Source organism: Ornithodoros turicata, chromosome 4 (assembly GCF_037126465.1).
Source record: "Ornithodoros turicata isolate Travis chromosome 4, ASM3712646v1, whole genome shotgun sequence".
Lineage (NCBI taxonomy): Eukaryota > Metazoa > Arthropoda > Arachnida > Ixodida > Argasidae > Ornithodoros > Ornithodoros turicata.
The window spans coordinates 78,389,889-78,412,008 of record NC_088204.1 but is presented as its reverse complement, the minus strand read 5'-3'; the positions used below and the strand labels follow the sequence as shown (position 1 = coordinate 78,412,008).

Genomic DNA, 22,120 nt, shown 5'->3' with positions numbered 1-22,120 from the left:
CGTACACATTTTTTCAGGATGCGATAGCCCCTTCTTCTGGTAGGTTTTTGGAAAGAACGAGTTAGTGCGTATGGTACTATGCGTACTGCTGATGAGACCGATTCAATCAAATACGTCGACTCCTATTTTCCCCACGTTGCCTCACGGCGTGCTTTAGGCCACTACCTGTACTTCAGCGTCAAAGAAGGACATCGAAGTTCGGCCGCCTACGTGCTCACCGATCCCAGATATACCTGCATGGCCTTCTGGTACTACATCCCCAAAACGGACGGCGGACTCAGCATCGTGACCAGGACAGAGGTTAGAGGAAAGTCAACGGCCCCGAACTGGAAGTTTGCTCAGGCCAGCATCTACGAGAGACCAGTATGTGCGTTTTCGTATTCCTGCACGCGTGGTTACAACTGTTTCTGGTGCGGCTGGCTGCCCTTACGTCCTCTGCTCTCTCCTTTTTTACTTACCTCTCTCTGTCTACAAGGTAACGTCCTTTTTTTCTTTTCTTTTTATTGCACCCCTTCCCTTCCTTGATATTCTTGAAAAAATGGGTACTTTAACCCCTTTCCCTTGGCACATATATCACTCCCTTTTGAAGAGTACAATCACTCTCAAAATGGAGTCTCCTCACTCCCTTCAGGTAGTAACACTACTCCCTTACTCCCTTTCGGAAAGTAATACTACTCTCCAGTAGGGAAATGTCGTTCAAGAGAAAAAAGTCAGTCACATTTTCGCGCACGACGTGATGCCTACTTTATCGACAGACTTCCGCTGCCACACAGACCGGAATTTATACCAGAGAAACCTACTTTGAGAATTCTGCACTGTGTAGCAGTGGAAGTCTGTCCCTCAAGTATAGATATCGCGTCACGCGCAAAAATGTGACTGACCTTTTTTAGAGCACGCACCCTATACGCCGAGGGTATTGACGTGTGAAGGTGTGGAACCCTTGAGACGTAACTTCTTGAAATCCTGAAAGCGCAAGAAATGTCAGACGTGCAATCCTATTGTGGCGTCGCATACAAGGCGAGATATTGTGTGTGTTAGCGGGGGAAAAAAATGTTTAGAACCTCGTTTAGTTGCATTTTTGGAGAAAACTTGAGAAAACGACATTTCTCTACGCAGGAAGTGATTCAAGCCATCGCGGAGAGGAACGCGGTCTCCGAAGCCTTCGTAGCCGTTGATGATATTCAGCTCAGCACCGAGAGATGCGACCGGTCCCGTGAGTACACACTATACCATCTATCGATTTTTATTTTTTTTTATTTACTAGTTTTGTGCCAGCGCCGCGAAACGACTGTGACCAACCTCTCGATCGTCATACCACTCTCGTACATCGCGGTGCTCTCGTCTTTTTAGAAGTTTTTGTTTTGCTTTTTTCCTACGCGACCTGGAGTAACTTGACCAGCGGTAAGCGGGCGCAAATCTCCATTTTTTTTCTTTCTACCAACATCATCATCATCATTCCGTACTTCAAATTTCCGCCAGTCCTGCTAAAATTTTCCCACACGTCCAACTCGTGTCACGTGTCCTACTCGCGTTCTTAAACTGTAAAGTGAGCTTTCGCGGAAATGCTGTATTCGGAAGCTGTCTTTGCTTACCATCAAGTAAGCTGACACACCCTAAAGCCAGCTTCCCCACAGTACGGAAATGCTGATGCCAACAATAACGACGACTGTAATTGGACGATGACGATTTGGGTACCCTACCACATTGCTGTCGTGCGGAAAGGTCGCCTTTACTTGTCATCTCTGTGTTAAAGCATGCTATAGTATTAACGAATACGCCCTAAAGCGGGCTTCCCAACAAGACAGGCGCGTTGTGCTGCGACGCTGCTCGCGACGGCACACGATCACCGTGCAAGCTATTCCAGAAACAAGGTTTCATAAAAGTAACAAAAACTGCACACATCTCGTATTTTATCTTACGTGTATGATGCATATTTTATGTTAACGCAGTGTCGCTCAAGCGGAACTTCTCATGCGGCGACGACGAACAAGTGCCCATGGAAAAAGTATGCGACTTCGTTAAGGACTGCAGCAATAATGCGGACGAGAAAAAGTGTGCCGACTGCTTCTTCGAGACGGACGAGTGTGGTTGGTCGGTCGGCGGCTACACAGCCTCTTACTCCTGGACCAGAGACAGGGCGGACATAACTGGCCTACGCGGACCAGCGGCGGAAAATTCACTTCTGCACGCGTTAGGTCAGTCGAGATCACTATCGATTAGGTGGGACCAAGGCCTAAGCGCTGGTGAATTCGGCCAACAGCGGAGGAGTGATGGCACAGCCCCATTCGCTGCAAAACCTAGGGATGCAGGTTGACGTCGATGCAAATAATTTGCCTTTCACATGTGCAGTGAACCCTCGTTAATATGACCCCCGATAATCTGACATACGCGCTTTACAACCACACTCTGCAAATCCCCGCCGTTAATATGTCAATTCCGCATTATGACCAAATTTTTCGGGAACGACCACGGTCATAATAACCAGGGTTCACTGTATCCCACACGGCATTTGCCACTGTCCCTTTTAGTTGAAGCTACACGCATCTCAAACTATAATGTTACTAATATCGTCTGACTGAGAGTGAAGGTACCTTAAAAGCGCAACTTTAAGTTATACGAGGTGCGCCGTACTTTGTTCGGGGAGGAGGGTGACTCTGAGAACGGCTCTCTTTCCCCAAGCCCACACAGATGCTCTTTTTCCTCTCTCCACATCCATGCTCTCATCGCTTCTCTTATATTCGTAAAGGTTCTACCAGACCCCCTTTTCCCCTTAGCTCCACCCCTCATGACGAAGGGGGTCCCTCTTTGTGGTCCCGCGACTGTAAAAGATGGTCTTTCTATTTGTACTCGCCTTACCAGAAAAGCAAACCGAAAAGATGCCAGACGCCGTGGCTAAGACCTGTGATTTTCTCCGCAGGACATTACCTGGTGGCACGCGGGTCGTCACCCAGCACGGGAGGACTCACAGACGGTTGGTCGAGGGTCACTACCGGAGACCTGCGTTACGCGGGTTACATGTGCGCTCTGGTCTTCTGGTACAACTACAAGACTACCAGTGAGTAAGACTGCAACTACGATACTACCCGTGACTAAATCGAAACGTTCCTTTGTATTGCTTGGCTGGTGCCCTGTTATAGCGTTATCGAACTGCTGGAGGGGTTTTTCCTCCGCCTAATGTCGGCGCTGTTCCTTATGAAGTCGGCCAAGGATGCATGGTCCCCTCGAACAGTATGCCGCGATGTCGGGAGGAAGAAACGCTCGTCAATAGGACGCCATCAGTTCCTTTGGGAGTTCTTGCTGATAGACAATGCTAGTCGCGATAAAAGCGTATCTAATCCTGGAGATCACTATTTTTTTTCTTTTGTCGACAACTTGGCAAATCATACCGATGCAGCGCTACGTATGCCGCAACACTTTCCGGTGCGTCTCACCGTGTATTCACACGATCGACATCCTCACGGAATATTCTAGTGGAAGAAAAAGCGAAAACATTGCTCACATAGACCAAGTTCCGACCCGTGTTATGTTGAGCATTCACACGATGCGGAATATCGGGAGTGGCGTACTGCGCACTTAGCAGACGACACTTCGCAGACGACACCGCCAGCGTGTTTTCCTGTCGTCTGCTACGGAATATCTTGTGGCTGTGTAGCAGGATATTCCCCACGGTTAGCAGTGTACGTGAAGAGACGACGTTGAGCGCTCGCGATCACGTGACAGCAGAAAGCTATGACTTTTTTCGCATCTTCCGCTTCTGGGGGAATGGCGCTCGTGTGAATACACGGTCACTCAGCTTAAAAGAGCATGGAAAGGCTCGAGAGCAAATATGTCGGGATAACTAGAAATTAGGACTACATTAAGTCATGGGACACACATTCGCACAAAAACTACGAGTGCGTCGCGTAATCCTGGAGAGCGATTCAATTCAATCTATCCATGTGAAGCGCAAAAGGATGGAATTCATTGGTGTAATTCATTGGAGTAAGGACATAATTCATTGGTGGATAAGGGAGCGGAAGAGCGTCCTTTTGCGCTTCACTCCGACCAGCTGCGACAAAAATATGTAAACCGAAACCAATTAATTGCTGCAACAAATGAGCCACTTCGGTGACAAGTTTTTCTGTAAAAGGTGTCCACTGAAGGTCCCAAAAGGGGTAGTACCCACTTTAATACCGACGGCGCCCTGCTTTAGAAGGTATGTTTTTTTACGAAACTCATTTGAATTTTTATTTAAATAATGAGCGCCTCCCACGCATTCACACGGTGCGCAGCTTGTAGGTGGTATCGGATAGATACTTGTAAAAAAGAAAGTCCGTCGATTGGTGCACCCGTTCGCGAATTATTTAGCACAGGTATTTAAATGAAACACACGGTACATATATGTTCCAAGTGTCTTACATACTCCCGTAAAATGTTACAAGAACCATAGGATTATAGTAAATGTAATAATGGCTCTATCGCCTCAGATCGGTGACCCCACATCGACTCGGTGACTGATTTTGACTCCCCCGAAGTTTTAATTGTTAGCCTAGAAATATTTTACTTACTTCACTCTAATAACAAAGGCTTGTTCTGGCTAACTTTTTCTGCCAAATAAATAGATCCCCCTCCCCAAACCAGAACATTAGTTCCTCACAAGAGCGGGCTCCTGAAACTTTTGTCGAAAAAGGCTGTTTATAGGATGAAACCATGAAGAAGAACGAGAGACACGGACACAGAAGACGAGGTCGTGTCGTCTTCTGTGTCCGTGTCTTACGTGTGTCGTCTTCATGGATCTATACCAGCTAGCCTGCACCCTTTCCCTTGATTCATTATAGGATGAAAATTTACAACACCGAGACTTTGTTACAGATAACACCGTGGGACTGCAAGTAAGGCTGACTGTGGAAGATCAAATAATGACCCTGTGGAACAGTCTCCTTTTGGCATACGTCCCTGAAGAAGAGTGGCACAAGGCGCGGGTCCACATTGGCCGCTACAAGGGACCGTTCACAGTAAGATCCTGTGTTCATCATTCAGAAATTGTGCGCTGAGAAGTTCGAGCTGGGAAGAAACCGTCCGTGTTCCAGGAGCGGATTGAACACTTCCGTATGGGGGGGGGGGGGGGGGCGGACACTAAATGTTCGGCCTGACTTTTGGACTTCATACCAAAACGATTTCATTACGAGCGATATCCATGGCCAGTTTGACGAAGTTTGATATCGATTTTTCATTTCTCTCCAGAAGATGTGGGGTTGACTTGCCTAATTTCGAAGCTCAGCTCAAGAAATGGAAGTTACTTCAAATAAAATTAAAGGAAAAATGACTACTTAAGATTACAACTTTCACTGTTGCACAAGAGCAATTGAACCTATTTTTCCGCTGAACCAAATGTGTACAAAGTCCAGACGACATGGGTCGTGAAAAACCTTGCATTTTGATATGACGAGGGCGGCCTTGGTTTCATGAGGGGTCGCCCCCCTGCCCCCTTTAATCCGCCCCTGCTGTGTTCAGTACACTAATCGATAGTTCGATCTCGAAACATCAATTCCTACATTTCTGTTTTCTCGTGCAGTCCATTTCCTAGGTCACTGAATCCCTGTTCCACTTTTCTACTACGAATCTGCTTCACCCGCTCTTATTCCTCTCGCTCTTCAGCAATTCATTAAAGGGATACTTCGGAACGATCGGTGAAAATATTGCTGCACATCGTACTTGGTGCATAACATCCACAGTATACCTGCCATAAACATTGTAGATGGGTAGAAATCCAGCGAACCGGTAGAGATGTAGGAAGAGAGTTGCCTCAGGACAGAAGCCGCCGATATTTCGAACAGAGACTGTTCTTCTTCTGGGCACCGTCCTCATCATTGGCATGGTATTTAAAGGGTTAGGTGTGACGTATTTAAAGGTTCATGCGAATTGTGGGTCAACAGCCCGGAGGGAAGAAAGGTCCGTACGGGTTTTTACGGCGGGAGTGAATGGCTGCTTTGTTAGAGTGTGGAGGGGATTATGTGAACGTAGTGATCTAGGCTAGATCACTACGTTCACATAATCCCCTCCACACTCTAACAAAGCAGCCATTCACTCCCGCCGTAAAAACCCGTACGGACCTTTCTTCCCTCCGGGCTGTTGACCCACAATTCGCATGAACCTTTAAATACGTCACACCTAACCCTTTAAATACCATGCCAATGATGAGGACGGTGACCAGAAGAAGAACAGTCTCTGTTCGAAATATCGGCGGCTTCTGTCCTGAGGCAACTCCCTTCCTGCCATAAACATTGTTTCTTTCTCACGGTGCGAATCATGCCTCAAATAAGCGAGCAATCAAACCGAAACAGGAACGTGGAGAGAAGTCGCAGAAACTTTCCCCTCCGAAGGCCAACACGTTACGTCACCCTGCATAGAGCGGACAAGTAGTATACCACGCTGGTCGTAGCCGCTGTGTTGCATTCTGAAAAAAAAAAAAAAAAAAAACTATGCACGAAGATTCGGGATCAGATTACTCAGACAGAGAATACCGCAAGCTTGATATCCATTTGGTTGCGAAGTCTCCCTGTAAGAGATCTCTTGCCCTTCTTGGTTGGACCACGTCGACGGCGAATCTGTTTCACCACTCCCATTCCTCACGCTCTTCAGCAATTCATGAAACATCTCTTCCCCTTCTTCGTTGGACCACGTCCTTTTAGCTCCACACCTGCATCTTAAATCATTGCCAAACGCATGGCTTGAAATACCGACGGGAACCTATGTATGCGTGACGTCAGTGTGACGACATTGTGACGACACGGTGGCGTTCTCTTTCATCTGGCCTGGTCTCTTCTGTCGCGGAATTAGTTCTTCCCGCTGCGTAGAACACGCAACTCCCGTACTAACTACAAACCAAGCTAGCCAAAAGGGGCATCTCCACAAGTGAGCCGCCGTAGTGGATACGGTAGGCCTAGCTAAAATGTTACGAACGGTATCTCGTACAAGCTCCGTGCGCCACTCTCGCATGTCGCAACCTAAACAATTAATACAGTACCCGTTCCTTACGGAATGGAACACAACCCCACACACGATGATAGCAGACAGAGCAACCACACGCTTCGCACACGGTGCCCAGCGGAAGAAATACGACTTGACTTGACTTGCATTGGACTGGATTGGATGGGTACCGATGCGGACTGGCGTTCACGCCTGACCGCTGTCTTCACTAGGCCTAACGAGGACGACGAAATATGTTCTTTTCACGGAAACATCGATACTGGAGAGTAATTTAAAAGCGATTTGCAAGGTATAACTACAACAGAATGTATACTTACGGAAAAGAATTGAAAGAATTTGCGGGAAAAAAATCATGAAATCCTCGCTTCGTCATTCCAAGCTACGCCGCCATTTTGGGGAAAATTTTGGTATCATGGCGGCTCGCATGGGAAACAGCAGTCATAGAAAAACGCTCAGTTTGATTGACAGGTCGAGCCTCTTTTTTAGGCTCTCCCTATTGGCCAGACTCCCCTTTGGCTTACACGGCACTGTTTAGACCTGTTATCTTTCCCTTGCAGCTTTCCCTGGATGCAACGGAAATACCCGTTCGCGCAGGCTACGTGGCTGTGGATGCCATACAGCTCTCCGACTGCAAACATCCTGGTAATGCTTGATGTCTCTAACGAATGCGACAAGAGCCACTCACTTTGAAGTTGGATTATTGTAGCTTGGTTCGGTCTCATGATTTACCATACGGCTCAGAGTAGTAAAAGAAATTAATGTATGTAGCGAATAATCTTCTAAAAAACTTTGTTCGCTTTGGACATCAACTTAGCCACAGCATCAAACTTCTACTGCCGCGTTTAACGTAAGCTCCTGAAGAATTAACGTAAGCTCCATCTAACGGCGGCCTCACAGTAACCGTGGCTAGTCAAGACCAGAAGGAATAACGCGCCACTTAAGCCTCGCGATGCCGTTTGTGGTTGTTAATAAGCCTCCCGCAATGAGAATCGAACCAACACCCTCTAATATCCGGACAGCTATACGGTATGGTTAGAAATCGGAGAGGGAAAATTTTTCGTGTATCACACAGACCGTATGAATTATCGTTACACTGCAAAATATTAACCAAATATTCCTCCACGTATCTTCAGAGCCACAACCTAAGTGCCCTCCCGCGGATTTCAGCTGCAAAAATGGCGCCTGCGTCCGGTTGCGCCACGTGTGCGACTACACGGACGACTGTGGTGACGGGAGCGACGAAGAAAACTGCGGTAATCATATTATTCCTAAATCGTGCCCATGTAATCGGGCAGTCCTCTGTCCCCGAAATCTGCCTGTAAATCCAAACCTTTTAGGAAGTGTCTAAGTAAATTTCAGTCATTTCAGTTACTTGGGGCGGTCTGTTCGGTAGGCATGCATACTTCCCATAGCGCACACTTGCGGGTGTTTTGCTTCCCATGCACTGCTTTGCTCACCACATGTATTCCACGTGTTGCTTCGCTAACGTTTTTGCTATTTAATGTATGTAATTTGCTATTCAATGTGGTAACTGTCGGTGTAAAGTCGGTGTAAAGTACATTTCAAAAAGAGTAACAGTAACTCAGTTACTATTTTTGCAGCGTAACCGTAACTTCATTGTGTTTGTTTGTTTGTCTGTCTCTCTGTCTGTCCCTCTGTCCGTCCGTCCGTCCGTCCGTCCGTCCGTCCGTCCGTCCGTCCGTCCGTCCGTCCGTCCGTCCGTCCGTCCGTCCGTCCGTCCGTCCGTCCGTCCGTCCGTCCGTCCGTCCGTCCGTCCGTCCGTCCGTCCGTCCGTCCGTCCGTCCGTCCGTCCGTCCGTCCGTCCGTCCGTCCGTCCGTCCGTCCGTCCGTCCGTCCGTCCGTCCGTCCGTCCGTCCGTCCGTCCGTCCGTCCGTCCGTCCGTCCGTCCGTCCGTCCGTTTGTTTGTTTGTTTGTTTGTTTGTTTGTTTGTTTGTTTGTTTGTTTGTTTGTTTGTTTGTTTGTTTGTTTGTTTGTTTGTTTGTTTGTTTGTTTGTTTGTTTGTTTGTTTGTTAGCGTTATCCGCCATTACTCACGACCTGTGGTTCTATAAATACCAGGCCACCGCCAGTTTAGATGCAGCTTCGAGCATTCCCTCTGTGACTGGCACCTGGAACTGAATGCGTCCCTTACGAACCACTGGGAAAGACGAGGCGGATTCCGAGACCTGGCTGACGGACCCACCAGAGATCATACGACAGGGACACGCAATGGTGAGCCGCACAACTATTGCGTGACAAACTTATATACTTGTCACACAGTACCGTGCACAGAATTGTTAGTGTTCTCAGTAAGTATTCTTGTCGTCCGTGGCTCCCAGGGACCTGTAACAGAAACGGTCCAGCTGAGAGCCTGTTTTGGGCGTTCGACCTGAAGACTTGCCCATGCACCCTGGGGCGGTTTTAAGATACTTCCAACTAGTAATTCGTTCTGGCTCGAGACTGTGTAGTTCGCATGCAGATTTGGGATCCAAAGGTACTATGCAATTTCATGAACACACCATCGAATTTTTGCTGAAAACGCGTCATCTTGTCCGGTAACTTGCATGCCATCAATTCACCCCGATTCAAGTGCACCACGTTCTTTTTCTTTCTTCCTTTCTTTCTTCTTTATCCACGCGGTCTTGCAACCGACTCCGAGACTCCTCTCCACGTTCTCTCTTCTCTTTATCGTGTTCCTCCTCTTGCTCCTTGACTACCCCGCGCGACGTCCGAGTTGTTCCCTCACTTTGGCACTGCACACGGTTCGCCGAAAGGAACGTCGGCCAATCGTGGGCTAACACAGCACGATTACATCGCCGCTGACGTAAACGGGCACGGCGGTGACAGAGTCGAGGTTCCCCGCACCGCACTGATGCCGCCGCTCGCCGTGAGGTGTCGCCTGGTGTACCAACTTCGCACGGCTTTGTTTAAACTCTTTCGTGAGAAAACCGCGGAGCTGTGATCAAGAACATCAGTCCTGTGAAACAAAGGATCGTTTCAAGTTCCTTTAACTACCCAATAGGCCCTTGAAGCGTTCGAATAACCACAGCAGTTTCGCGGCCCGAAGAAAACGGTACACGTCAAAAAAAAAAAAAAAACAGGTAGCTAAATTTCTTCGAGGGCTATTACTATCTGTGACACTGGATGTCGAAGCCGTAAAATTATCTCAAGTGTGTTTGAGCCATTTTTGTTTTTGTTTTTTCACACTTAGGGTTTGATCTTTATAATCATCCCCATATCATCGTCATCGTGTATTTCTCTCTCTCTCTCTTTATAGCCATCTCACGCACGAGTGTGTTCCCTGGTACCGGTAGATTGCCGGCGCCAATAACCAGCACCATTCATCTTTCTCCCAGCTATCTGTAAACGTAGGTCGTGCAAGAGACGCAATGACATTTGTGTGTATGTGTGTTGCTTTAGGTCACTTTCTATACCTGGGTTTGGGAACACAGCCGTTGTCTGGCAAGGTCTACGGTCCATGGATCACTTCGGAGAAACACTGCACGGTAGGAAATCTTGTGCAACGTTTTTGTTAGATCGGGCTTACACCTATAAAGCCCTCACACTTCAGTACGCTGAGGGCACTTGCCAATGCAATGAGAGGTTCGAAGATTATATTTGTCGTTCCTCTACGGACATTTCCTTCACATTTGTGTGGCATGTCTCTTCTCCTATTCATAACCAATTTATCTGTTGTTATTATCTCTTCTCCTGATTAGCAAGGTGTTTTAATCATGGAATACAGGTGTGTCTTACAAGGGGGTGTCACCACACATGGGTCATCCGCAGTGGCGTAGCCACGAGGGGGCTAGGGGGGGCTCGAGCCCCCCCTACCTGCCACGGACCGACCCACACAAATCGTGCAAATCCGAGAACATAATACTATATGTGGGGGGACCGGTGTGACGATCGCGAAAGTTCTTGCAGTTCATGGCGTCTATCTAAGAAGCACTCTTGAATGGTTTTCAAAGTATGAGCTTTTCAAAATACTTCCAATCTCGTGACACCACCTCATTGGTCATGACAGCCTATACGTGTAATCGTACTGTGAACGTCTAAATCAACTATTTTAGTTCCTTTTTTTAATCTTCAGTTTGCAGTGTGCCCAAGTATGTGTGTGTTGTCGACACAGGATCAGCGGGGGGGGGCGAGTTTTCGTATCGAGCCCCCCTACCTTGGAGGCCTGGCTACGCCACTGGTCATCCGTGCTAGACACACCTGCGTGCCTACTTAGTAGCAACAACAATAAATTCGGCGTTCTTCGTCGTGGAACAGCAATGATCATGAGGGTCAGGTGGACAGTAACCGGTCTAAATTTTGCCATCTAGAGGTACTTTAACGACAACGTAAACGTTCTTTGACGTGCGCTGAAACCTCTGCGCACGGCACACATTAGTTACAGTACCGAACGAACGTGTCTAAGCAATTTGCAGCATGCCAGCATGTTGCTGCTATACTCAGCCCTGTTCGAAGTCACTTTTTTTGGTCCAGTAGGCGGGTACGTTACCAAATGGACCCAGCTCATTTGGACTGATAATTTTGCTGGGCAAGGGCGGCCTTGTCTTCCATACGAGTCGTCCCCCATCCCAGTATGCTCCCCCTTGGCTCCCAGGTGCGATTACATCTCTAGGTACGGCACGACTCCAAGTCAATTTACAGCAACTCAGCTACCGCGGGCACTTGGTAATGGAGCACTAAGCATACCTTACTGTCCAGTTGTGTGTCGTCGCCGTATAGAATGGTGTGTGGCTGTTCCGTAGCCACCACAGCAAACAAGTACCGAAGTGAGACAAATTGAGTTGCTTTGCTGCTTCGGAAATCCTTAGAGCAGCTGAAGAACTAGTTGTGACAGCAACAAGGATCGCCTAAACGGTGCCACGCTACACCACAAGTGCGAAAGTGTTTGGCATGTCTATAGTGATGTGCTAAGAGCTGTTGCTGAAGCACTGTGCGGATCACCTGTTCCCCTGCCAGTCCAGTCTACTCCGTTATCCCATCGGACAAGTACTCTAGGTTATATGCCACTGGTCCCAGACCAGAACGTAACGTATATGCTCAACCTGGCTCTCTTACTATCCTCACACAGACGCTTAACTATGTCAATGCCGAATTTGGAGACGCTGGGTGGGGACTCATCACTGCAGCTCTCGTTACATAACAGCCTCAGACAGCGTCTTTCTTTTCGTGCCCCTGAAATACAGATCCGTTTCTTCTACATCATAAGAGGACCAACAGATGTCTCACTTGCGGTCATCACACGTAACCTCAACGGTACCACTTCCTCTGTCTGGGGCGATATGGCCTCGGCATGGGTATCGAAGTTCAACTTTGGAGAGGTGTCCCTTTCTTTAAGCCTTGATGTTCCTTACCAGGTGAGTTTATACATAGGTGATTATTAACGGCTGGCCATCCGCATTTCTCCTCTCTCACACACATACGACACAAGTACGACAGCAGCGGCAGCCGGGGAACGGTACTTTCCGTCATGCTCACCAGGTGCCGCTGCCACGTACTTATGTGGTGCGTATGTGTGTCTGCGTACATGATAAGAAATGTAGTAGAGAATGTAAAGCGACTGAGTGCGCGTCACGTTAGTTAAAAGAGGCCCCTCGGTAAGTCGTCGGAAAGCAGACGTCAGCGTAGTTTAATTGGCTAGCGCGCTTGACAGGCAATCGAGAGTTGCCTGGTTCGATTCCCACTGCTGTCTGACTTTTTGAGGGAGTACCATATGGTCTGCCACAACTACAGACATGCCACTAAACATACATATATGACAAGAGGGCCCTAGCCAACAACAATATGCCAACACAAATAATTTGCTTCGCGTCCTTTCATTATAAGTCGGAAATTTGCATAGCCGATTACCAATTTGTATAGGAAATGCGTAACGGATTGGAGATAATCTTCGTGAGAAGGTCGCCTGTGGACCACGTCAGGTATGAAGCGCCCCCATGTTGAATTGCAATCGCAGCTTGCAAGGTGAACGGGGCAAAAGCAAGTCCATGTCCATTACATGAGTCAGGAGTCAAGGTTCTCATTACCGTGCCCCAGGGCAGCTAAAAGCTAATCTCAGTTTGAATGATGAAAGCTGAAAGTCGCTGAAAAGGTTAGCCAGCTGTAGGACTCGAACCCACATCTTCTGGATTACCGGTCCAGGGCTCTACCAATTGAGCTAAGCTAACACGCCTCCCCAGCGACTTTCGGGGTGCGTCATCTGAAGGGACAAACCAGTCACTCTCTCTCACTCATCCTCCTTTCACTCTTACATTTTTGCTCACTCACACACACATTCATACGACGGGATCGACGCAAGCGGCACCTGTTCGAGCAGGGGTTCGAGTCCTACAGCTGGCTAACCTTTTCAGGTTCAGACTTTCATCTTTCATCGTTAATTTCTTAGGCAATTTGAGGCTTCGTTTGTATTTGTCCCTTCTATGTTGTTCCAGCCTCAGAACATCAGTTCTCTCATGCTCAATTTGAATGCATGCAAGTGACAAACTTTCTATTTGTCACGGTGCCGTAAAAGTAGGGCAGCAACGCACGTATACTGGCGCAGCTTTACTGTTTGCGGGTGCGAGATCAGTGCGGCTGCACGTTGCGGGTAAGGCGTGGCTGTACTTGCCCTGCGTCCGCGGATGTACCCGCATTACGACTCCACGAACTCAGGATGCTTTTTCTGGTTGCACATCTGCGGGTGCGGTGCGGGTAAAATTTATCAACCCGTCCTCACCTCCTGTTATAACCTTTCCTTATAACCCTTAAAACGAAGCTCCGTTGCTGTTTCGTCACGAAGACATTCTGATGGCGAGGTGGAGACCAAATTTTTGCGCACGTTGTTCTCCTGGACGAAGTACCTTGGACTATGACGTTTACTGCACGTGGCTACATATGAAACTGTTTCACGCTACGATTCCCCAACAACACCGAATATCCTCTGCATGTACAAATAATGTCCTAACGGATTTGTACACCCGATGGATATCCCTCGTATATCCGTCGGACGTACGAACCCGTCAAGACATTATTCGTGCATCCAGAGGGTATCCGGTGTTGTTGGGGATTTTACGCTTTTCATGTATATTTGATCCTATTGCCTGGAGTTTCAAACTTCACGCCTGAAGCAGAAGTCCTCCCATTCACCACCGACTGCTAACCCTTTACGCAGTTCATTTTTGATGGCTGGGTCAACTCTACCGACGGCAGAAAAGGCTACATCGCAATAGATGATGTCACATTTTCACCTTCCTGCAAAGCATATAAAGGTATTTCGGATATCGCTCTGTGTACACCACACAGAACACTTTCATTGTCTTTACTCGTTCACTGACTTGTCTGACTTATTCTGTGTCTGAGAATAGTTCAAAATGTAATAGCAGCCAGAAGGTGCCTCACAGGATCACAGCCCACCAGTTCATATCCAGCGCGTAGTAGTAGACAATGCTGTTTTTGTGTCTTACACTTCCTGTGAGCACAGCTTGGGCTGGTGGGAGACACCGTACACGAGCTAAGCCTAGTTCCGATCCAGTAGCTGGGCTTCGGTAGATTTCCGTCCCTAGGGTTTCTCGAGGCATACTTGGAGCTCCCATGAACAAGGTGCCCTTATACTCTCAGGTGACATTCCCAGGATTCGGGAAGTGATCCCAGCAAGAAGGCTGTGCCCGGGCGACCAATTCTCTTGTGAAACGTCAAAGGAATGTGTTCCGAGGAGTCAAGTGTGCGACTTCCTTCCCAACTGCAAGGACAAGTCGGACGAAGCCAACTGTGGTACGTCTCACATCGAAGAGGTCTCCCGTTTGTCACGGTTGTCTGGTGTGCCTCCGTATTCGAACCACGACTTATCAGATTATAACGACCGTGTCATAATCGGCAACACCTATGAGGAACCCGTCCGCGCGATCTGCAAGGGAGCGCTACTCATCGGCAACGCGAAATCTGCATCACGGTTGGACGATTGAATTCTGAACGCGCAGAAGCGTACGTACGACTACTGTAGCAGACGACCGCAACAGCTATTATGAAAACGCGTGGAATGATGATGATAATCCACTTCAGAAGGAGGCATCTCCCATGAGACATGCACTGCTTTTACAAAAATACTAAGGCAAGCTGAAGTACAAAGTATTGCAGAAATTGAGGAAGCGATAACCGGACCGATAAGTTGTGCCACCGCTAGTTTCCAAAGTGGCGCTGGGAAGGGGTGCCCATGACATGGTCGTTATAAACTAGTAGGTCGTGATACGAACACGCGCTCTCCTGAGACTAGGTCCTGACATTACGAAAACGTTGAACATTTATGTTGCCAGTTCTCAGGCTTGGCTGTATACATAGAATCAAGTAATGTGCAGAAAACTTAGACGTGTTATGACTTCTTGGTAAAGCAACGAACTACAGCGATATCCTCTCCCATCTCGTGGTCACACCAGTGCCCGTGGTGCCCCGTGTGGGAACCAACGCAAAAATGATCAGATCTTCATGCTAAACTTCAAAAACACAACTCCACTTGGCACGCCCAGAGCAAACCCCTGCACAGAATGAGAGTTATAACACTCTCTCCTTGACCTGCTCCTATGGCATAGTGGTTAAGATGATCGCTTTCCACGCCGAGACTGGGAGGTGACACGGGTTCGAATCCTGTCACCCTGTTCCCCCTGAAATCGGCCCAGGACGCATACTACCACCCCCTGTCCCCCACTCCTTCCTGCTGTCACCCCTTGATTTTCGGATCGAGAGGGGCGTAGCCCCTTTTTGTACGTCTCCCGTACTAAACGGAGTAGGGGGGCGAACGATACCATTCGGAATGCTGGTTGGCTAGGAGAGCAAGAGGTGAAGTTCTACTTTTAGAACGTTGGCGAGAAAAAAAAAAGAAAATAAGAAAGAAAAAGAAAAAAGAAATAGAAAAGGCGAGCGACGCTAGAAAACGGCAGTGCGCTGTCATCACCTTTGCTTCCGTGTACAGACGTGTCTTCTATAGGCCTTGGTTTGACCACAGGCATTCGAGAAGCAGATTGCAAGTCTATTAAGGTTCAGCTTGCTTACATCCAAACTACTATCTTCATTGACAAGGTGCGTGCGATTTCTCGACGGACATGTGCGGCCTCTACAACGCACCCAAGACATCTCGCTACACCTGGCAACGGCTGTCGTTGGAGCAAGTGGTCAACAACCGGCAGTTCTACATGGGCCTTCCTGGTGTAGACAGGATCGGTACCACTAAGGGGGGCTACTGCTCTTACACGTTAAACGATCCAGGTAAGACGTAGTGTTTCTTCAAAGTAGAAAGATATGTTCGCACCCCGAGCAACAAAATGTATTGGCCCAGTATTGCCTACACAGGGTGTCCCAGCTAACTGTGAACATATTTTTTTTTAATATATATAACACTTTTTCCATGATGAAATCAATTGCAATATAGCATATGCTGAACGGCACTCCTTATGAGGGCATTAACAAACTCCAAAGGCAATGTGTTAATTAATTTTCAAGTAATTAACTTTTTAATGGTAAAAGCTACGAAGTTGTTCCAGTGGGAACATCCGTTCCTTTCAGTCACCTGATATCGTAACATTCCATCGTATTGTAACGTTATTGTAACGTTTCAGAACAAAAATTAGTTCGATATATCGCCCACAAAAAACTCGTGAAGAAAACCTTTTTTATTCTTTATTTTGTTCATTGCGCTTCTTAGAAGACGGGTCTTTCCTTCACCCCCAATGTGAGAGGGAGAAAGAGCACACTATCACCTCTCGCGTCCTGGAGAAAGATGGAAACAGAAAAAGGAAACAGAAAATGCAACCCAGGCCAGTTCCGATAGAGTCACTCGATACATTTGTTTTTGTTTTGTTTCCGCAAGTTAAAACTCATCTTCGACGCATGAGGCGGCCACCGTGCTCTTTTCCACTCTCACGTTGGGGATGAAGGAAATACGCGTCTCTGAAGATGCGCAATGAACAAAATCAAGAAAAAATGGCGTTCCTTCACGATTTTTTTGCAGGCGATCTATCGAACGGATTTTTGTTCTGAAAACGGCTACGATAATCAGGTGACCGAAAAGAACGGATGTTCTCATTGGGACAACTTCGCAGCTTTTATAATTAAAAAGTTAATTAATGAAAGTTAATTAAGGCATTGCCTTTGGACTTTGCTAATGCTAATGCCCTCCAAAGGAGTGCCCTTCAGCATATGCTATATTGCAATGCTTTCATCTTGGAAAAAGTGTCATATATATTTTTTGAAAATATGTTCGCAGTTAGCTGGGACACCCTGTGTAGGCAATACTGGTCCAAGATTGAACCAACATAAAGCCGGTATTTTCAATGTTCAGCCGATATTGGGCATGCTGTGATCCTTATTGGTTGTCTTGAGCTACATTTCAGCGTGCGTAGAAAGCGAAAGTATTTATGTACGTTGCGCAGATGTTCCATTTGGAGATCGTAGCGTGCTCACGACTCCACCACTGGGAGAGACAGGTCATGGTTGTACCATCATCTTCTATGTGTTCACTCAAAGTAAGTAACAAGACAGTAGATATAAATTTTGGGCCATCTCACCTTCCTGCCCAAACAGCACAAAACAGCCTAACCGGATGTAATATGGCCAAGCCTAACCTAACCTAAATTAGCCTAACCTAAGCTTGCAAGGAATCAATTTCTTTTATGAGACCAGTTTTTCAAACGCTAGAGTCGTCAGAAGCAAATTTTCTATGAAATAGTAGGTAATTTACCTGGCTATTGAGAGACACAGCTCTCGGGCAGTGCTGGAAATGACTACACCAGCTGAAGTGACGTCATCGCAACAATGTCCACCCGACAAACAAAAAGGGGCGGTACTATGAGCTTGCAACAGTCATCTGCTGTGACCAGAGGGCAGGGGTTATTGCACTCAACAGACCACTCCTTGTTCATAAACAAATGACGTCATAGTGTTCGACAGCGCCACCAATTTGGTAGAGTTGAACTACGCTCGAAGCTAGGGGCGAACAAGGTCGCGCCCGAAAACCACGCTCATGAGGGAATTACAACGGTACCTGAAAAATGCGCGACCGTCGGTCCTACTTTTTTTTCAGTGGGAGGCAGCAAGCAAGCTAGTGCCCATTCATGGAACCTAGCCCTCCCCTTCTGATTTGTTTCGTTTCAGTCTGGCTACCAATGTCATGATGACGTTTCTCGGATAGAGGTTTAATTCATTTCATTTCTAAGATAAGGTCTTGTTCTTGTTGGTTTGGTTCTTTTCGCGAAATATCCACAACCGCCCACAGTTTCACATGTGGTTCGCAATTGACATAGGGAACCTAACCTTAGGATCAACCTCAAAGCGTACCCGTCTCAAACAAGGTTACTGAGAGCAACATGCTTTATTGCTCACTTTCGTGGCATCAGATAATGCAGCGCTGGATGTCGGAGTACAAAACGACACCCAGAAGAAGGTATTCTTCTCCGGAGTTTGGGGATACAGTAGTCGCAAGTGGATCAAGGTGGCTGTGAACGTCGGCAATTGGCAAGCGGGTATGAAGGTAAGTAGCCGTTGTTCGCTTGACATTATGTGCCCAACACTTTTCTGAGAAGTGGCAGTGGAGGAACTGAAAATGAACACTGGCACAACACACCGGTTAGCTAGAACTCCTTTTCGGCGGACACTTTGCTGAAAGGAGGTCGCGCCGGTGACACAGGTTAGCGCCGATCAACCGCCGTAAACAACGAGAATTTGTCGAGGCAGACCACTTTTTCAGGATAGGCCCAGAGTCGTTTGAAAACAGACCTGCTTTTCGCTCAGTATAGCACCCTCTGAAATGTGGCTCGAAATTACTGTACACAAAACCCTTCGTGAGGCCTTTATAAACTGCAGTTATTACCAACTGCAAACTGGCTTTCTAACTTCATCCATTAAAGGGGCAGTGAGGTGACATTTAACATTGCTTGAGGTCCTGCCTCATCTGTCAAGCTGTCCACCAGGAGTCACCGTGAAAAATATTTTCACTCTGCGATGCGTTATAGCTGCGCAATCGAATTTACGAAAAAACAGTAAAACAGTTACAAAAATAATAAAATTCGTAAATTACGGCAATAGCAAACCAACCAAAATGCGAAGAGCGGAGAACTGAGCTCCATACTACGGCGGTTTGTCCTGAGGAGGATTTCCCAGCACTGTCGTCTGCTTCCAAGCCTGCATTTTTTCGCCTTTGCCGGATGCCTAATGATGTCAGCAATGCTTGCTTATTGCTTTCAGCGCCCTCTCACTTCACAGAGGCAAAGCACTCGCTTCGTAATAATTCGTTTGAGTAAAATCTGCGCAGTTTTGGACGGAGATATTTCATGCACATGTTTCTGACATCCCAGATATACCACAGACAGATATACCACAACCTTTGTGATGATTTTGTTGCGAGGTTCCACTTTAGAGGGACTGAAGTGATATACAATCACCATATTTTTATGTACAACCAGCGGAACTTGGATTTGTGATGATGCACACATGTCACCACGTCCCAAACCTTCATACTGTTCATACTGACCAACTTGACAGAGTGATAATTTCGCGATCGCAGCGTCCACGACGTCCGCCACCGCAAACATTGGAGGTCGCCCCGGATTGGCGGACAGGTATCACGTGATATTGAAGTGACTCTATTTGGGACAAGTTACTTACTACTGTAAGACCTCTTTAAGAAAACCATAACAGCAACTTTTGAACAGTTCCGTATAAACTGTTGTAATCTCTAAGGCTATCAGCACCACCTGTTGGCCTTTCTCTCCCTCTCACACGTCGTCTGCGCTACCACCATTACCCACAGTTCCAGCTTCAGTAGCGTGATCAAGATGAAAGCTATGAAAGTCGCTTAGTCGCTGCTGTGTGTACTGAACTGTTTACGTTCTGGTGTACCGGAACGCATGAACCGTGCACATTTGACGGCGAGGCGCACATTGCAATAGGCCACGACCTGCCGGATGGATAGCCTAGGTCCTTGCGTTTTCTATAGGTGGCGCGTCGGTCGCCTTTGGTTCCCGAGTCTTGAGGTCTGCGAATTTTGCTTGGAGCCAGTAATCTCTGGAACTAGACCTAGACTAGACTGACTAAAAAAACAGTCAGTGCATAGCAGAGAAATTGCGTGTCTGAAGCGACCAAGTTACAAGCGTTTAGAAAAACGCGCACTTTCTATACACCGTTTTCAAGCCAGCCTCACACCCAGCGCTTTCGCGCCCAGCGCACTCCAGCAAGGAGGAAAGCGACGCCAGGGAGGAAGAAGCACACGACACGTGTGCTTTCCTTTTCTCTGGCATGGACAGTAAACATTTTTCAACGTGCTCCCCCAGCTAGACGGCGCTGCGCTTTAAAATATGGCGCCGTCCACGTGACGTCATGAGAAGCTCGGATCGAGGTTATATTTCGCTGTGGTGGGCAAGAAGGGTCAAAAGTGCGTCGGCTGATAAAGCTGATAATGACTACCAAGATGTCGTTACGTAATCAATTATGTAGGAGCTCGGGTAGTTTATAGCGTAGCCATCCACTTTACAGTCCCTTAAGGTGTCCGCCAGCTTACTATGTGTCTTGAGATGCGTACTAATTAATGAGTATTTCTGCGCATTACAATGCAGTGATAACTTTCCTATGATATTTGTGCACCCCTGTTATTGCCTGTATTACTAATCAGGCATTAAAGCAACCACTGTGATCGCATAAAATTATTTGGACCTAGGCTGGTTATTTCTATACATTCCAACCAGAGCATGCAGAAAGTTTAAATCGCAGTGTGGTACCTTTTTTGTTCTATACCGCAGTTCTTCTATGAGTCGCTGTTTCGCAACATCACCATTGACGACATCAAGTACGAAGACTGCCATCCAAACAGCGTCGCCACAAAGCGTATGTCGTACTTCTACACTACTAGTTCACGATGTCCTGTCTAAGAGTCATTAGTGCACTTGTGGGACAAATGCAATACCGTCTCGCCTCAACCACAACGGCGCAGTCCTATAGGCCCGTTGCCACAGAAATAATTCTAGGGTACTAACACGAACTCTCATCGATGCTTCCTGAAAACCCTCCTTGAGTACCTTTTCTTGGGAACGTTCTGTGGACACACTTAGCTGGAATTACTTCATAGACTTAGACACAGCTACAGACATAGACAGGTATTTTCCATCCCCCGCAGTATGGGCTGGATTCGACTGGGGGGAGGGGCCAGGGATTTTTGATGGGATACACGTACCAATTATGTGCAAGGGGGCCCCACTACTGCTTAATACTACCTCACCCGGGAAACCACACAGACACATATAACTACAACTGCTCCGTGAGATTCCACATCAATACAATTAAAGGAAAACCTAGTTAAATGTTATTTATACACCCGATACCAGAACACTATGACGCCAGAGTGCTTCTCAAAAAAGATTAAGAGCGAGATCAACCCTTTCTTACACGACTACGTCTGAAGAAGTTTGTTCAGCCGCATCGTCTGACGTTTTGGCTACTTCCAACCAATGCAGCTGTGACATGTGACTTCGAGCATCCCGAGACCTGTGGCTGGTACCACGAGAACAATGCCGACACCGCCGACTGGGCTTTAGCGGTCGGACGGAAGGGAGTGATGAGTCCCCCTGGAGATCACACAACTGGGAGAGGTATCGTACGACATGTTCGCTTTCGTACCTGCTTTGCTACTTTTGTGTACCACGCGCACCGTTGCTGCCCAGTGTGAACGCCCAGCCATAGCCTACTATATACACTACCATGCCTGCCCAATAATTCCGGAACACACAGGCGCCGACAGGCGTCCACAACAGTGGCGCTAGTTTCCTAGATTGGTGATAGCTACCTCGATGCGGTATCATCAGTATCCTCCTACATACAGAGCGTAGTTTGCGAAAGCGGGTGTCTGACAGTCGGAGTCATGACATGACGCCCAAAACAGACCGTAACAACGCTAACTGGCGTGGTGTCTTTCGATAACCACTGGCTTATCGAGCAATGACGAAGGCTTCAACACAGTCACCCGTCCAGGACATTTATCTCCGCAGAGCGCCGTAGAGCAGCGTATGCATCAAGCACACGGCAGCGTACGCTTACAGGGTAGGCAGAGGTTGTCCGTGTCTCCGAACCTAGGAAAGTGATTCTCCGTGAACGGCCAATTTTGCCTCATTGAGCAGGCATGTAGT

At 47.5% G+C, this 22,120-nt stretch overlaps 2 protein-coding genes across 4 annotated transcripts in view; one reads left to right on the top strand and one right to left on the bottom strand.

Annotated features, from left to right (window-relative positions):
* LOC135392010 (MAM and LDL-receptor class A domain-containing protein 1-like) overlaps positions 1 to 22,120 on the top strand; it is a 103,447-nt gene that overhangs the window by 49,001 nt on the left and 32,326 nt on the right. For all 3 annotated transcript variants that reach the window (XM_064622621.1, XM_064622620.1, XM_064622622.1), the window contains 17 exons: positions 158 to 363; positions 1,117 to 1,213; positions 1,950 to 2,195; positions 2,918 to 3,055; positions 4,852 to 4,994; positions 7,527 to 7,611; positions 8,103 to 8,222; positions 9,048 to 9,200; positions 10,389 to 10,474; positions 12,170 to 12,340; positions 14,134 to 14,230; positions 14,580 to 14,732; positions 16,032 to 16,217; positions 17,381 to 17,473; positions 18,344 to 18,477; positions 20,741 to 20,825; positions 21,452 to 21,586. In XM_064622621.1, coding sequence (XP_064478691.1) covers positions 158 to 363; positions 1,117 to 1,213; positions 1,950 to 2,195; positions 2,918 to 3,055; positions 4,852 to 4,994; positions 7,527 to 7,611; positions 8,103 to 8,222; positions 9,048 to 9,200; positions 10,389 to 10,474; positions 12,170 to 12,340; positions 14,134 to 14,230; positions 14,580 to 14,732; positions 16,032 to 16,217; positions 17,381 to 17,473; positions 18,344 to 18,477; positions 20,741 to 20,825; positions 21,452 to 21,586 — 2,328 coding nt within the window. The remainder of the gene's footprint in view (positions 1 to 157; positions 364 to 1,116; positions 1,214 to 1,949; positions 2,196 to 2,917; positions 3,056 to 4,851; positions 4,995 to 7,526; positions 7,612 to 8,102; positions 8,223 to 9,047; positions 9,201 to 10,388; positions 10,475 to 12,169; positions 12,341 to 14,133; positions 14,231 to 14,579; positions 14,733 to 16,031; positions 16,218 to 17,380; positions 17,474 to 18,343; positions 18,478 to 20,740; positions 20,826 to 21,451; positions 21,587 to 22,120) is intronic.
* The window catches only part of LOC135392011 (sperm-specific sodium:proton exchanger-like), a 102,026-nt gene that overhangs the window by 71,014 nt on the left and 8,892 nt on the right, over positions 1 to 22,120 (bottom strand). The window lies entirely within an intron of this gene.